The 14,193-nt window shown below is 47.9% G+C and overlaps 1 protein-coding gene across 1 annotated transcript in view; it reads left to right on the top strand.

Annotated features, from left to right (window-relative positions):
* Window positions 1–8,533, top strand: part of LOC125424641 (dual oxidase 2-like) — a 54,551-nt gene extending 46,018 nt beyond the window's left edge. The window contains exons 16-21 of the mRNA XM_048482045.1: window positions 714–867; window positions 4,012–4,244; window positions 5,574–5,732; window positions 6,342–6,497; window positions 6,752–6,880; window positions 7,782–8,533. Coding sequence (XP_048338002.1) covers window positions 714–867; window positions 4,012–4,244; window positions 5,574–5,732; window positions 6,342–6,497; window positions 6,752–6,880; window positions 7,782–7,904 — 954 coding nt within the window. The 3' untranslated portion in view covers window positions 7,905–8,533. The remainder of the gene's footprint in view (window positions 1–713; window positions 868–4,011; window positions 4,245–5,573; window positions 5,733–6,341; window positions 6,498–6,751; window positions 6,881–7,781) is intronic.
* Window positions 8,534–14,193: the final 5,660 nt, after the last annotated feature.

Raw genomic sequence — 14,193 nt, 5'->3', positions numbered from 1 at the left:
GAAAAGCTGAGGCTCTGTTACTGGAGCAATGTGGGCAGATGAATCTGTTTGGCTTTGCTGTTTCAGTTAAAAGTGTAGGTTGAAGAAGAAGAGTTTGGATTTATACCCCACCTTTCTCTCCTGTAAGGAGACTCAAGGTGGCTTACAAGTTCCTTTCCCTTCCTCTCCCCACAACACACACCTTGCAAGGTAGGTGGGACTGAGAGAGCTCGGAAGAACTGTGACTAGCCCTACGTCACACAGCAGGAATGTAGGAGTGCGGAAACACACCTGGTTCACCAGATAAGCCTCTGCCACTCAGGTGGAGGAGTGGGGAATCAAACCCGGTTCTCCAGATTAGAATCCACCTGCTCTTAACCAATGCACCATGCTGACTCTCAGGGTGGAAGGTGCCTTTCTATCAGATGTTGGGAAAGGGAATGGAAGACTGAGATTCAGAGAAGACTGAAGGCACCCTAGGTATGTGGAAGGATAGCACAACCATGTATATGAACACACACACAATTCCCTTGTTTCAAGTCAAACTATTGGGAGAGGTTGTCTCAATGGTAGACCTTTGCATTTGGGTCCAGTTCCCAACATATCCAGTTTTGTAAAGAAAATATCAGGTAGCAGGCGATGTAAAATACCCCTAGCGGGGTTGCTGGCATATTCAAACCACACAGTGAGTTCAGTAACCTACAGTTCTGTTGATTGACGTGTCCCCTCCCCAGGTTATCATCCACGGCAGCTACGCTCTGATCCAGCAGCCCCGTTTCCACATTTATTTCATCGTCCCGGCTCTCATCTACGGGGCAGACAAACTCATCAGCCTGAGCAGGAAGAAGGTGGAAATCGGCGTGGTGAAGGCGGAGCTCCTCCCTTCAGGTAGCGTGGGGCTGTTGACTATCCCTGCAGAACTTCCCAGAGAACGGGGTCCTTTGTCAGACGACTGTCGGGATTAGATCGGAGACAGGCTGCAAGCTGATGAGGAAGAAGAAGAGTTTGGATTTATATCCCCCCTTTCTCTCCTGTAGGAGACTCAAAGGGGCTTACAATCTCCTTGCCCTTCCCCCCTCACAACAAACACCCTGGGAGGTGGGTGTGGCTGAGAGAGCTCCGTAGAGCTGTGACTAGCCCAAGGTCACTCAGCTGGCATGTGTGGGAGTCTTGTATGCTATATGGAAGAGAGGCAAAGATGGTTTCCTCTTGATGTGCAAAGGTTGAGTTGTTCCACATCCTAGACCACAGCTAGGCAAACCTTTAAACAGTGGCCCATGAGACCGCTTTGCTTAGTACACAGGGCTGGTGTGTACTTAGTACACAGGGCTTAGTACACTCCAGCAACAAGCAACTAATCTGAAATCCCCAGATAAGCCTCCACAGCTCAAGCGGCAGAGCGGGGAATAAAACCCGGTTCCTCCAGATTAGAATGCACCTGCTCTTAACCACTACGCCACAGGAGGGTATAGGGTTAGGGCTAGCTGCAGTTAGCCTTAGCTGCAGTTAGTTACCGGCACAGACAGGATGGGTCCTTCGAAGATGTGATGTAGTCACTTTGAATGCATACCCCTACTGTCATAAGGATGATTCTCCTTGTCCTTATAAGGACTGGACCACCGTTTAATGGATGGTGAGCTTGTGTACAGGACAGCCATGTCCACAGGTGACCTTTTTGACGATAGCATGCTGGATGTATTATCTTACTGATGACCTAGTACTGGGCTGAATTCCAAAGAATCGTACTTAAAGGAAGTACACGTTTATGAATATCATTGTATTGAGAATTACCAGGATAGTCTATCTGTTATGAGAGAAGGAACGTGGTTACGGATGTTGATCTATGTATGTTAGTCATGATATGTTATTATTGTACACTTACTAATTAGGGTATAGTTTCCACGGGGATTAAAATACGTAGCTGCAAGGTCTATGACTCATTCAATGACAGGCTCTGGCTTTCATCAATCAAAAGTCTTTACTGGAACGAACATTGCCCCGTTGGCTTTTGCAAAGCCAGTTCTGACCCACTCCTCAAATACCCATAGGTTTATAACCTCTGTTGTCCACCCCCTCCCCTGCCCCCAACTACGCACAGCAAAAGCGGGAAAAGCAGAGAAAAGCGAAAGTCCATTCCCAAGGTCTAGGGGAGTGGTTCTCAACCTTCCTAATGCCACGACCCTTTAATACAGTTCCTCATGCTGCGGTGACCCCCAACCCTAACATTTATCCGTTTTACAGATGGAGAACACTGATGCAGAGAGTCCAGTTTTGTACTACAACCAGGGGGCATTCATTGAAAATGCTGGGGGGAAGAATTAGGACTAATAAAAGGAAACACTTCTTCACGCAACGTGTGGTTGGTGTTTGGAATATGCTGCCACGGGAGGTGGTGATGGCCACTAACCTGGATAGCTTTAAAAAGGGCTTGGACAGATTTATGGAGGAGAAGTCGATCTATGGCCACCAGTTTTGATCCTCCTTGATCTGAGATTGCAAATGCCTTAGCAGACCAGGTGCTCAGGAGAAGCAGCAGCAGCAGCAGGCCATTGCTTTCACATCCTGCATGTGAGCTCCCAAAGGCATCTGGTGGGCCACTGCGAGTAGCAGAGTGCTGGACTAGATGGACTCTGGTCTGATCCAGCAGGCTAGTTCTTATGTTCTTATGAGTCTTAGGCGACCCCTGTGAAAGGGTCGTTTGACCCCAAAGGTGTCCTGACCCCCAGGTTGAGAACCACTGGTCTAGGGAAAGATAAGAGAGCCATTTGGCCACCCCTCCCTTCGCGGAGAAGGCCAGAGGTGCCGCTGTTATCTATAGTTGCAAGCATGGGGAGAAAGAAGGAATGAATGGGAAAATTCAGTAGCCCAAAGGGGCCCCAGACATTAAGCACACACTGGCCCCTTCCCCACATGCAGAATAATGCACTTTCAATCCACTTTCACAACTGTTTGCAAGTGGATTTTGCTATTTTGCACAGTAAAATCCAGCTGCAAAGTGCATTGAAAGTGGATTGAAAGTGCATTATTCTGCATGTGCGGAAGGGGCCACTGAAATATACGTATTCTGAAATATCCGCTTTGCTCAGTGGAGTAGCAAGATCAGCACAGGATCCATTCCATCCCAGTATCTTTAGAAGAAGAAGAAGAAGAAGAAGAAGAAGAAGAAGAAGAAGAAGAAGAAGAAGAAGAAGAAGAAGAAGAAGAAGAAGAAGAAGAAGAAGAAAGAGAAGAAGAAGAAGAAGAAGAAGAAGAAGAAGAAGAAGAAGAAGAAGAAGAAGAAGAAGAAGAAGAAGAAGAAGAAGAAGAAGAAGAAGAAGAAGAAGAAGAAGAAGAAGAAGAAGAAGAAGAAGAAGAAGAAGAAGAAGAAGAAGAAGAGGAGGAGTTTGGATTTATATCCCCCCTTTCTCTCCTGTAGGAGACTCAAAGGGGCTTACAATCTCCTTGCCCTTCCCCCCTCACAACAAACACCCTGTGAGGTAGGTGGGGCTGAGAGAGCTCAGAGAAGCTGTGACTAGCTCAAGGTCACCTAGCTGGCGTGTGTGGGAGTGCACAGGCTAATCTGAATTCCCCAGATAAGCCTCCACAGCTCAGGCGGCAGAGCAGGGAATCAAGCCCGGTTCCTCCAGATTAGATACATGAGCTCTTAACCTCCTACGCCACTGCTGCTCCAGACCAACAACCAGCTAAAGAACTGGCAGCTGTGAAATCAACCAATAATAATAGGGCAGCACTTGAAATATCTTCAAATTGATAAAATTAACATCTGTCAGATTCAGAAGGCAGCCCTGCTGGGATCCGCACAAATACTACACTGATACATTACAGTTTCCTAGGCCTCTGGGTGAGGCTCGAATTGTAATAAAAGGTCAGCAACCAGCTAAAGAACTGGCAGCAGAGCTGGGAATCAAACCCAGTTCCTCCAGATTAGATACACGAGCTCTTAACCTCCTACGCCACTGCTGCTCAGTTACATTGCTGAGAAGCTTGTGACCGATCCTCAGGAAGACCTTTCGTCTCCTTACTCTCCTACAGGCGTCACTCGCCTCCAGTTCCAGAGACCAGAATACTTTGACTACCGGTCTGGGCAGTGGGTGCGGATTGCCTGCTTGTCTCTGGGCACCAACGAGTACCACCCCTTCACTCTGACCTCCGCTCCCCACGAGGACACGCTGAGCTTGCACATCCGAGCCGCTGGGCCCTGGACAACCCGGCTTCGAGAGCTCTACTCCCCGGAAAGCATCGCAAAAATTGGCAAGTACCCCAAGGTAATGCTGCGCGCTTTTCTTTTTGCTTTTCCCCTGCCTGGAGTTTAATTAAGAGGAAAGCAGGAACGGAACGTTCCCAACGGAAACATGCAGCTTGCCTTATTTATTTAATCGATTTAGTTTATCTAAAGCACGCTTGCATTTCTCCCTGGTAGACCTCCAGGTGGCTCACAATATAAATAAAACAGTATTATAAAGGCAAATAAAGATATCAATGATAAAGACATCAATTTAAAAACTGCACTGTCAATAAATAATAACTAGATCAGTCAAATGCAGTCCTACATAAAACTGTCTTCTACTGCCTCTTGAAGATTGACAGTGAGGGGGCAAGGTGCACCTGCCTGGGAAAGCTGTTCCAGAATTGCGGGGCTGCCACCAAGAAGGCCCTCTCTCATGTGCCCACCAGATGAGCTTCTTTGATTAGGGGGACAGTTAGGAGGGTCTTTCCTTTGGTTCTGGTGGGTTTTCCGGGCTGTGTAGTCATGGTCTGGTGGATTTTGTTCCTAACGTCTCGCCTGCATCTGTGACTGGCATCGTCAGAGGTATATCACAGAGAAAAGTCTGTTTCACACTGTGTCTAAGTGAGAAGGGAAAGTTTAGTGTGGTATATTGTCCATGTCCCAGGGTGGGGAACCAATCATTAAGTGTTTGGGTGGAACTTGCTATGCAAAGTGTGGTTGAGTGCATTGTATTGCGGGTGGGGTTATCGGTCCATTTTTTAAGTACTGGGAGCCACGCTTTGCTAATTTTTAATGTCTCATCTTTCTTATTGAAGTTGTCCTGGTGTTTGTGAATGTCCTTTGTTCGACAAACTATACCAGAGTTATATTTTAAAGATCTGAGAAAGACTTGCCTTAAACATCCCAGTAAAGTTGGGGCGGGGGGGGGGGGGGCGGCTAGGTTTGAGGTGAGTCCTAAGAACAGCATCTCCACTGTCCCGTTCTCCCTTTTCCAAGGTCCAAATTCTACTTAGAAGCCAGTGTGATGTGCTGATTAAAGCAGGAACTCAGCCACCAAGGATGGGAAACATGTCTAAGGCGTCTGCCTGCAAGAAACTGACTAAGCCAGAATGCAACTTGCAAGCATCTGTTTGCTAAATTGTAGAGTTACCTTCTTGTAATGTTGTTCCCCAAGACTTCTCATGATTCAAGTCATAAAACACACACACATACGCACAACAAAGTTGCCCAGATCCGCAGGGGATTGGATGCTACCGTTGAGCAGTTTTCAGTCCAGAGGGCCGTCTGGTCATGTTGTGATGGATCAGTTTCAGTTGTTGCGGTCTGAGGATGTCGAGAATTTTTCTTCACCTATGTCTCTTTGCAGCTGTACCTGGATGGGCCTTTTGGAGAAGGGCACCAGGAGTGGAATAAGTTTGAAGTGTCTGTGCTGGTGGGAGGGGGCATTGGGGTGACCCCCTTTGCCTCCATCCTCAAAGATCTGGTCTTCAAGTCGTTGGTCGGCTCCAAGATTCCCTGTAAGAAGGTGAGCTTGAAAGGATGGGGGGTGGTCTCTTTCATGAACAGGTAGGCACTGGGACAGATCTCAGAGCACCTGATGTGCCTCACAAAAGGAAGAACACTCGTGGAGGTGGGAATGCCCATCAAGTCAGGTGTAGGTGTGTGCTTTCCACACAGGGCAAATAACAGAGCCATCTCAGGTCAGGAGAACAGCAAGGAGGGGGAAGGTTGAAGCCCCCTCCCCCTATATGCTGCACATATGCTGCGATTTTTCGCCCCCAGGCATGCGCCCGGTGCACGGCGCACCCCCCTTCCCTTTGTAGCTCCGCCACTGCTAAGCAGCTACCTCTTGGAAGCCCACAAGCAATGGCACCCTACTGCCTGTGCTCCCCAGCAACTGACTGAAGGAGACATACTCCCTCTAGTAGTGGAGGGAGTCGGCATAGACTCCTTGAGCAATTCACGGGGATCGAGGGCATCTGGATCCAATCCAGGGTTGAAAAGAAGGAGAAGAGCGCAATGGAGAGGCAGGGTTTCGATACAGCAGGAACAGATCAGAAGGTCTGTGGTATTGTTTCTCGTGGGGCTCCAGCCATCACCGTATCCATCTCCTCCTCCTCCTTCTCCTCCACAGATCTATTTCATCTGGGTGACACGAACGCAGCGGCAGTTCGAGTGGATGGCTGACATAATCCGTGAGCTGGAAGAGAAGGACCAGCGCGAACTCGTCTCCGTCCATATCTACATCACTCAACTGGCGGAGAAATTCGACATGCGCACTACTATGCTGGTGAGTCCTTGCTGGCCAGAATCTTGGGAGCCCACAAGACACAGGGCCCTGGATGCTGTTTCAGAGATAATCCAAGGTGGCCCACATCTCACACCTTCTGATGGAGACGATAGTAGGCTGGCGTTCATCCTGGCGAGGCCTAATTCCATTTTGGTTCCTATAACCTCACCGTGATGGTCATGGTGGCAGTTCTCAGGGAGAAAGGTGGTGTCGTTTTTTATGCTCTGGATGTTTTGTCTTCTCTTTCTTTCTAGTACATCTGCGAGAGGCACTTTCAAAAGGTCCTGAACCGCAGCTTGTTCACTGGTCTGAGGTCCATCACCCACTTTGGACGGCCACCCTTCATCCCCTTCTTCTGTTCCTTGCAAGAGGTCCATCCTGAGGTGAGTGGCGACAAGGGACAGAAGCGTCCTGAGAGCAGCCAGCACCCGGAGGCTGAGAGCAGGCAAAGAGACAGAGCCTTTGTAAGCGATCTTGCAAGGATCCCAAGTTTGTAGCTTATATCCTACCCTTCTGCTCAGCCAAGTTTGAAGCCTGCTCTGATTGGAGAACTCTGATGGAGCCTTCCCTTGTGGTCCTGATCCAAGCCACCTTCCCTTCTCACCAGGCAACCTTAAACTTTTTCAAGTCTGCGGGCACTTCTGGAATGGTGCGAGCCCACCCCCGTACCCCCCTTTCCACCACTACCAGCATGTCCCCTCTCCAGAGAGCCAGCGTGGTGTGGTGGTTAAGAGCAAGTGGATTCTAATCTGGAGAACCGGGTTTGATTCCCCACTCCTCCACCTGAGTGGCAGAGGCTTATCTGGTGAACCAGATGTGTTTCCACACTCCTACATTCCTGCTGGTGACTTTGGGTTAGTCACAGTTCTTCAGAGCTCTCTCAGCCCCACCTACCTCACAAGGTGTCTGTTGTGGGGAGAGGAAAGGAAAGGAGCTTGTAGGCCACCTTGAGTCTCCTTACAGGAGAGAAAGCTGGGGTATAAATTCAAATTTCTCCTCCTCCTTCTCTTCTTCTTCTTCTTCTTCTTCTTCTTCTTCTTCTTCTTCTTCTTCTTCTTCTTCTTCTTCTTCTTCTTCTTCTTCTTCTTCTTCTTCTTCTTCTTCCTGTTTGCAAGCCCTCCTCTCCGCCATGTTTAGTCGTTTGTGAGGATAAAAAGGAGAGAAGCAAACAATATAAACTACCTTAGATCCCCATTGAGGAGAAAGGCAGGGTAGAAATGAATCAAAACGTATTAATCAAAGAAACCAGCAAATACCTAAATAAATTCCTTTCCTTGTTTTCAGGTTAAGAAAATCGGGGTGTTCAGCTGCGGCCCTCCAGGCATGACCAAGAATGTGGAGAAAGCCTGCCAGAAGATTAACAAACGGGACCAGACCTATTTTGTGCATCATTATGAGAACTTTTAGGCCTTTGGCTGACACTTGCGGGAGGGAGGGCATGCCACTGTTTGCTGTAACACCCACCCCACCCACCGCCACCACGAGAAGGGTTTCATGGGGTGATATTCATACTTTCTGTGCCTTGAGGAAAAGGCAGGTTACGGCTCTACTAAAAAAATTCAGTGCCTAAGAAGCTGTTGGTGTTTGCCAATGCATACCTATTGAGAAAATTAGCCCCTGAACCACTGTAAGAGATCTCTCAGATGGATCACTGTCTGTTTTAACAGATGGTTTGTGTCACCCCAGAAACCTTTGGCAAACATCTTTTTAAATAAACCCCTTATTTACCCCAAAGGGAGACTGAACGTATCAAGAAAAAGAGGATCTCAACTTAAAACCCACACACAAGTTACAGTTACATACAGTAATTAAAAAACCTTCTATGTACAAGTTTTTTCAAAAGGGTATTTGTCATAGGCTCATTCCGCACATGCAGAATAATGCACTTTCAAAATGCTTTCAGTGCTCTTTGAAGCTGTGCAGAATAGCAAAATCCACTTGCAAACAGTTGTGAAAGTGGTTTGAAAACGCATTATTTTGCGTAGGTTATAGGAAGGGGCCATAGATTCGGGTCTTCTTCCGCTGGGGCAAATCCTAGCGCCATAGTGGCTAACCTTTGGCACTCCAGATGTTATGGACTACAATTCCCATCAGCCCCTTCCAGTATGGCCAATTGGCCATGCTGGCAGGGTCTAATGGGAATTGTAGTCCATAACATCTGGAGTGCCAAAGGTTAGCCACCACTGTCCTAGCACTACAAAACCTAGAAGAACTGTCTTGTTAGCCTGTCATGATGAGAAGAGATTTGATGTCCAAAAGACTCGTACGGCACCAATGCTACAAATGTAAATCAGTTTGAAACTGGTTTTGCTCTCCCCCAAACAATGCTGGCAATTAGGAAGTTGTGAAGGCATCAACAGTATCTTAAGAACAATTAATAAGGCCCTTCCTATAACCTACAGCTGCTCGGGTTCGTAAGTTGGCAGCTAGGGTAATTGAAGATTGAATTGAATTGGTTCACCTTTGCGGTATGGTCATGTCTGCTAGTTAGAATTATGCCCTGGGCACTGTGGAGAAGTGTAGCAAACTTCCAGATACATAGGCGTAAAAGCTAGTTTTATAATTAAAGCCGCTATAACTTGGATTTGCACACACATATATCAGTTAAGCAATGGGCTTGAAAATGCCAAAGTACGATAAAGGTGCAAAGATTTACTGTCTTCTGTTATCTGTGCTGAATTTGACGGGTGACTGTCAGTTTCATAGCAGAAATGAGCAGTTCATTCGCCTTACAAAGCTACGGATTTTCCTTCTTGGCTGTTCTAAGCTAAGTGTCAGTGGATCTTCTAAACATGAATCTTCCACAATACTGCTGAGTTTTGAACGTCTGGTTTTTTTTGCTCTTTTCATCTACTGTAGATACATTAAATGAACTTATTAAAATGCACTTTCCTTCTAACAATGTTGAGAGCTTCAGTAACTCATTTCACGCCTAAGACACACCACGTCCTACCTGAAAGAGACTCAAAAAGCCTGAGGCCTTGGTAGCATACAGATGCGGGGGGGGGGGGGGGGGCGGCATTTTGTCGGATCTCAGAAGCTAACCAGAATTGGTGCTAAGACCACTAAGGAAAACTCTGCAGAGGGGCAACAGCAAACCTCCTCTGCTTCTTACTTGCCTTGAAAGCCCCCTGCTGGGGTTGCCAATAATAATAATAAGGAGGAGGAGGAGGAGGAGGAGGAGGAGGAGGAGGAGTTGGTGGTGGTGGTGGTGGTGGTGGTGGTGGTGGTGGTGGTGGTGGTGGTGGTGATGATGATGATGATGATGAGTCTCCTTGTAAGGAGACTCAAAGGGGCTTACAATCTCCTTGCCCTTCCCCCCCACAACAAACACCCTGTGAAGAAGGTGGGGTTGAGAGAGCTCAGAAGAACTGTGACTCGCCCAAGGTCACCCAACTGGCGTGTGTGTGAGAACACAGGCTAATCTGAATTCCCCAGATAAGCCTCCACAGCTCAAGTGGCAGAGCGGGGAATCAAACCCGGTTCTTTCAGATTAGAATGCACCTGCTCTTAACCACTATGACACTGTTGCTCCTAGGCCAGTGATGGTGAACCTATGGCACGGGTGCCAGAGGCGGCACTCAGAGCCCTCTCTGTGGGCACAAACAAACAGAGTTCATCATGTGGGGGGGGAATCACCCCCCCCCCACACACACACACACACATATCTAGGCTGGCCTGGGCTGCTAGGCTCGATTATTAGCATTAAACCTAAGACCTAGTTTTGGGGAAGCAGTATAGGTAACCCTGTTGTGCTGTTAAACCCCACTGATTTTCATGCAAAGAACTAAAGCGCGATCCTTTACCTGGGAGTAAGCTCGGTTGCTGGCAGTGTGGCTCGCTTCTGAGTTAAACCTCCTAGGGTCGTGATTCGCCTGTTCAAAGAGTTGCATGGTTGCTTCAAAGCAAAGCCAACAACTACCACCAAGCTTACTCCTGAGTAACGCACGCCTCCGAGCCAACCATTTTTTCTAAACTAAAACCTCAGCATTCAGGTTAAGTTGCCGTGTTGGCACTTTGCGATAAATAAGTGGGTTTCGGGTTGCAGTTTGGGCACTCGGTCTCAAAAAGGTTCGCCATCGCTGTCCTAGGCGGTAACTCAATGGTAGGTGGCAATGCGATGGTACTTCACCCACATGTAACACACAGATATGTAAATTTTTTGCAGTGCAACCCTGCAGGTGTCTATTCCACTGCGGCACTTATTTCCAGGTAAGTGTGCACTGGATTTAAGAGCCAGATAGCTAATCAACTACAACAGGAACCCGTCCTGAGCCCTACAGGATGGGACGGGATATAAACTTAATACAATAAATAAAACAAAGCCTAAGAATCTCAGGAGCAAGCCCATTGGCATAATATGCCATTAATAATAATAATAATAATAATAATAATAATAATAATAATAATAATAATAATAATAATGGGGGGGGGGTGGATTTATATCCCCCCTTTTCTCTCCTGCAGGAGACTCAAAGGGGCTTACAATCTCTTTGCCCTTCCCCCCTCACAACAAACACCCTGTGAGGTAGGTGGGGCTGAGAGCTTTGAGAAGCTGTGACTAGCCCAAGGTCACCCAGCTGGCGTGTGTGGGAGTGCACAGGCTAATCTGAATTCCCCACATAAGCCTCCACAGCTCAGGCGGCAGAGCTGGGAATCAAACCCGGTCCCTCCAGATTAGATACACGAGCTCTTAACCTCCTACGCCACTGCTGCTCAAAAAATAGCTTAGACATTTTTAGTTTGTCTGAGAGAAACATAAATTCTAGAGGCAGTAAAGCTCCCAGATCGGTTCTAATATCATTATACCTGGAACAGTAAAGCAGGATGTGAGGGATTGAGTCCATGGCGTTGGGGCAGTACCGACAACAACGCTCGCTTTGTGGGATGTTAAGGAAACGACCTTGAAGATAGACAGCGGGGAATGAGTTGCACCTTGCTTCTCCCTTCCCACGCACCAGACCTGGACACAAAGGTCCGAGTTCAGCGGCCTGACCTTTGAACATTTTTCTCAATGGGTTCCTGTTGGTGGCCTTGTGCCATGTTTGTATTGTATTGTATTGTAGATGATGACAGAAAGGAAAGTTATAAAAAGATGTCATGAAGATTCCTGGCAGCCACATTCGGGGGCGGGGGGGGAAGGTCATCAATTATTGCCTCTTGTTGACCAAGTTTATGAGTAACAGAGCATTTTCAGAGCCCTCCTTCCCCTTGGCAACTCAACGTTTGCTGGACTCATGAAGAAAGCAAACACAGAAGGAAGCAAAGGTTTTGCAAGCAGTCTTCGAGGTCTGGGCAACTCTTGAGATTGTATACCTTGGGTGGCTCCCAGCTCAGCTCTGCAAAAAGAAAGATTTGCCCTCGGGGCCGCCAACTCAATTCTTGCAGGGCTACATGATCAACAAGGAAATCCCTCCGTGTCATTTTGCCATCTACTTGCATCAGAGGAGCTCGGCTTCCATGCCCCCACCCCCACTGACCAACACTTAGCCCCAAAAGCCATGGCTTGGGTTGCAGCAAGGTGTAGTGATGTAAAGCGAGCATGGTGTGTAGTGGTTAAGAGCAGGTGGATTCTAATCTGGAGTTGGGGTAGGGGTTAAGAGCAGGTGGATTCTAATCTGGAGTTGGGTTGCAGCGTAGTATATTGGTGTAGAACCAGCGTGGTGTAGGGGTTAGGAGCAGGTGGATTTTAATCTGGAGTTGGGTTGCAGCGTAGTATATTGGTGTAGAGCCAGCGTGGTGTAGGGGTTAGGAGCAGGTGGATTCTAATGTGGAGAACCTGGGGTTTGATTCCCCACTTCTCCACATGAGTGGCAGAGGCTTATCTGGTGAACCAGGTGTGTTTCCGCACTCCTACATTCCTGCTGGGTGACCTTGGGCTAGTCTCAGTTCTCTCTGAACTCTCTCAGCCCCACCTACCTCCCAAGGTGTCTGTTGTGGGGAGAGGAAGGGAAAGGAGATTGTAAGCCACCTTGTGTCTCCTTACAGGAGAGAAAGGTGGGGTGTAAATCCAAACTCTTCTTCTTCTGCATACTTTGCAAAAAAAAGTGGGGGACTTCTGAACATATGCAGAGTGCCTTTCCCTGACCAGGAGGCACAACCTTTGGTGAGGCCAGCCATGGATTCCCCCTCTAGGATGCCCTTGTGTTGCGTGCCATCATTGCCACGCCTGATATACTATCTAATCAGTACTGTCCCCTCCCGGCCTTGGGATCGGGCGCCATATATTATTGCTGCTGCTGTGTTTTATGGTTATAGATTTGTAAATTGTTTTAAATTACCCTAGTTTTTATGTGTAAAATGTTGTTTTTAGCCTGCTGTGTGTAATGTTATTATGTATTGTTGTTGCAGGCCTGCTGTACGCCGCCCAGAGCTCCTTGGGGATGTAATAGTTTGGGAAAATCTAATAAACAAACAAACAAACAAACCTTCACCCATGCATCTGTATGAAAAGGGTTTCCCACATTTGACTTTCCTGCAGTCATAAGTCCCAGCACCCATTGTTTTAGAAAATAAATGCTCTCTGTACCCCCCAACTATCTTTCTCCATGCACAAATTGCTGGTCTGTGGTCTTTCCCTAAAGCCTCAGTTTCTTCATTTGAAATATTTTTTCCCACCATCTCTCCCTAGCATGCCTGAGAATTTCAGCTTCAACAGGGAATCTCTGCAGCAATAGTGCTTTACGGGAGCTGGGGTGGACTTATAAACAGTGTGAATGTTACACTGCTGATGATACAACACTGGGCTCTCCAGAGATCATGTCCTGAACGTTCCCTGTTGAAACGTAGATTTCTATATAAATGCTTCCAAACCCAATACAAACGCTGCCAAATCCTAAGGTGCTGTTCTCAGTGATTACAATGTAGTAGTAATATACTGCCCTGACCTGCATAGCCCAAGCTAGCTTAATCTCGTCAGATCGCAGAAGCTAAACAAGGTTGGTCCTGGTTGTGATGGATTTCCCGGGCTGTCTGGTGGATCTTGTTCTTAACGTTTCACCTGCATCTGTGGCTGGCATCTTCAGGTGTTACACACTTCTGATGAATCTGGTGACTGGACACAGTGTGTAACAGACTTCTCTCTGGGATACACCTCTGAAGATGCCAGCCACAGATGCAGGCGAAACATTAAGAACAAGATCCACCAGACCATGGCCACACAGCCCGGAAAACCCACAACAACCAGTTGAATCTGGCCATGAAAGCCTTCAACAAGGTTGGGCCTGGTCAGTTTTTGGATGAGAGACCATCAAGAAAAACCAGGGACCCTGACAGAGGTGGGATCCAGCAGGTTCTCACAGGTTCCCGAGAGTAGGTTACTAATTATTTGTGTGTGCCGAGAGGGGGTTACTAATTGGTGATTTTGCCACCTGATTTTTGCCTTAGTTACGCCCCTCCTCTCAGCAGTAGCGCGCAGAACTTGAAGCAGTCTAGCAGGAGGTGCACTGGAGCGCAGGCTGGCAGCTCCGCGCCTCGCGTAGGACTAAGCTCTCACTAAGGGATCACGGCACGGTGGCTGCGTCCTTGCCACAGCCCCGCCTAGGAATGCCCCGCCCCTGGAATGCCCGGCCACGCCCCCGGAATGCCCCGCCCAGCCCCATTGGCGCTACGCCACTGTTTGAATCCCACCACTATGGGAACCTGTTACTAAAATTTTTGGATCCCACCACTGCCCCCGCACAGAGACAAGCAATGG

This window comes from Sphaerodactylus townsendi, linkage group LG17 (genome assembly GCF_021028975.2).
Source record: "Sphaerodactylus townsendi isolate TG3544 linkage group LG17, MPM_Stown_v2.3, whole genome shotgun sequence".
NCBI classification, from domain to species: domain Eukaryota; kingdom Metazoa; phylum Chordata; class Lepidosauria; order Squamata; family Sphaerodactylidae; genus Sphaerodactylus; species Sphaerodactylus townsendi.
This window is presented reverse-complemented; position numbering and strand designations above follow the sequence as displayed.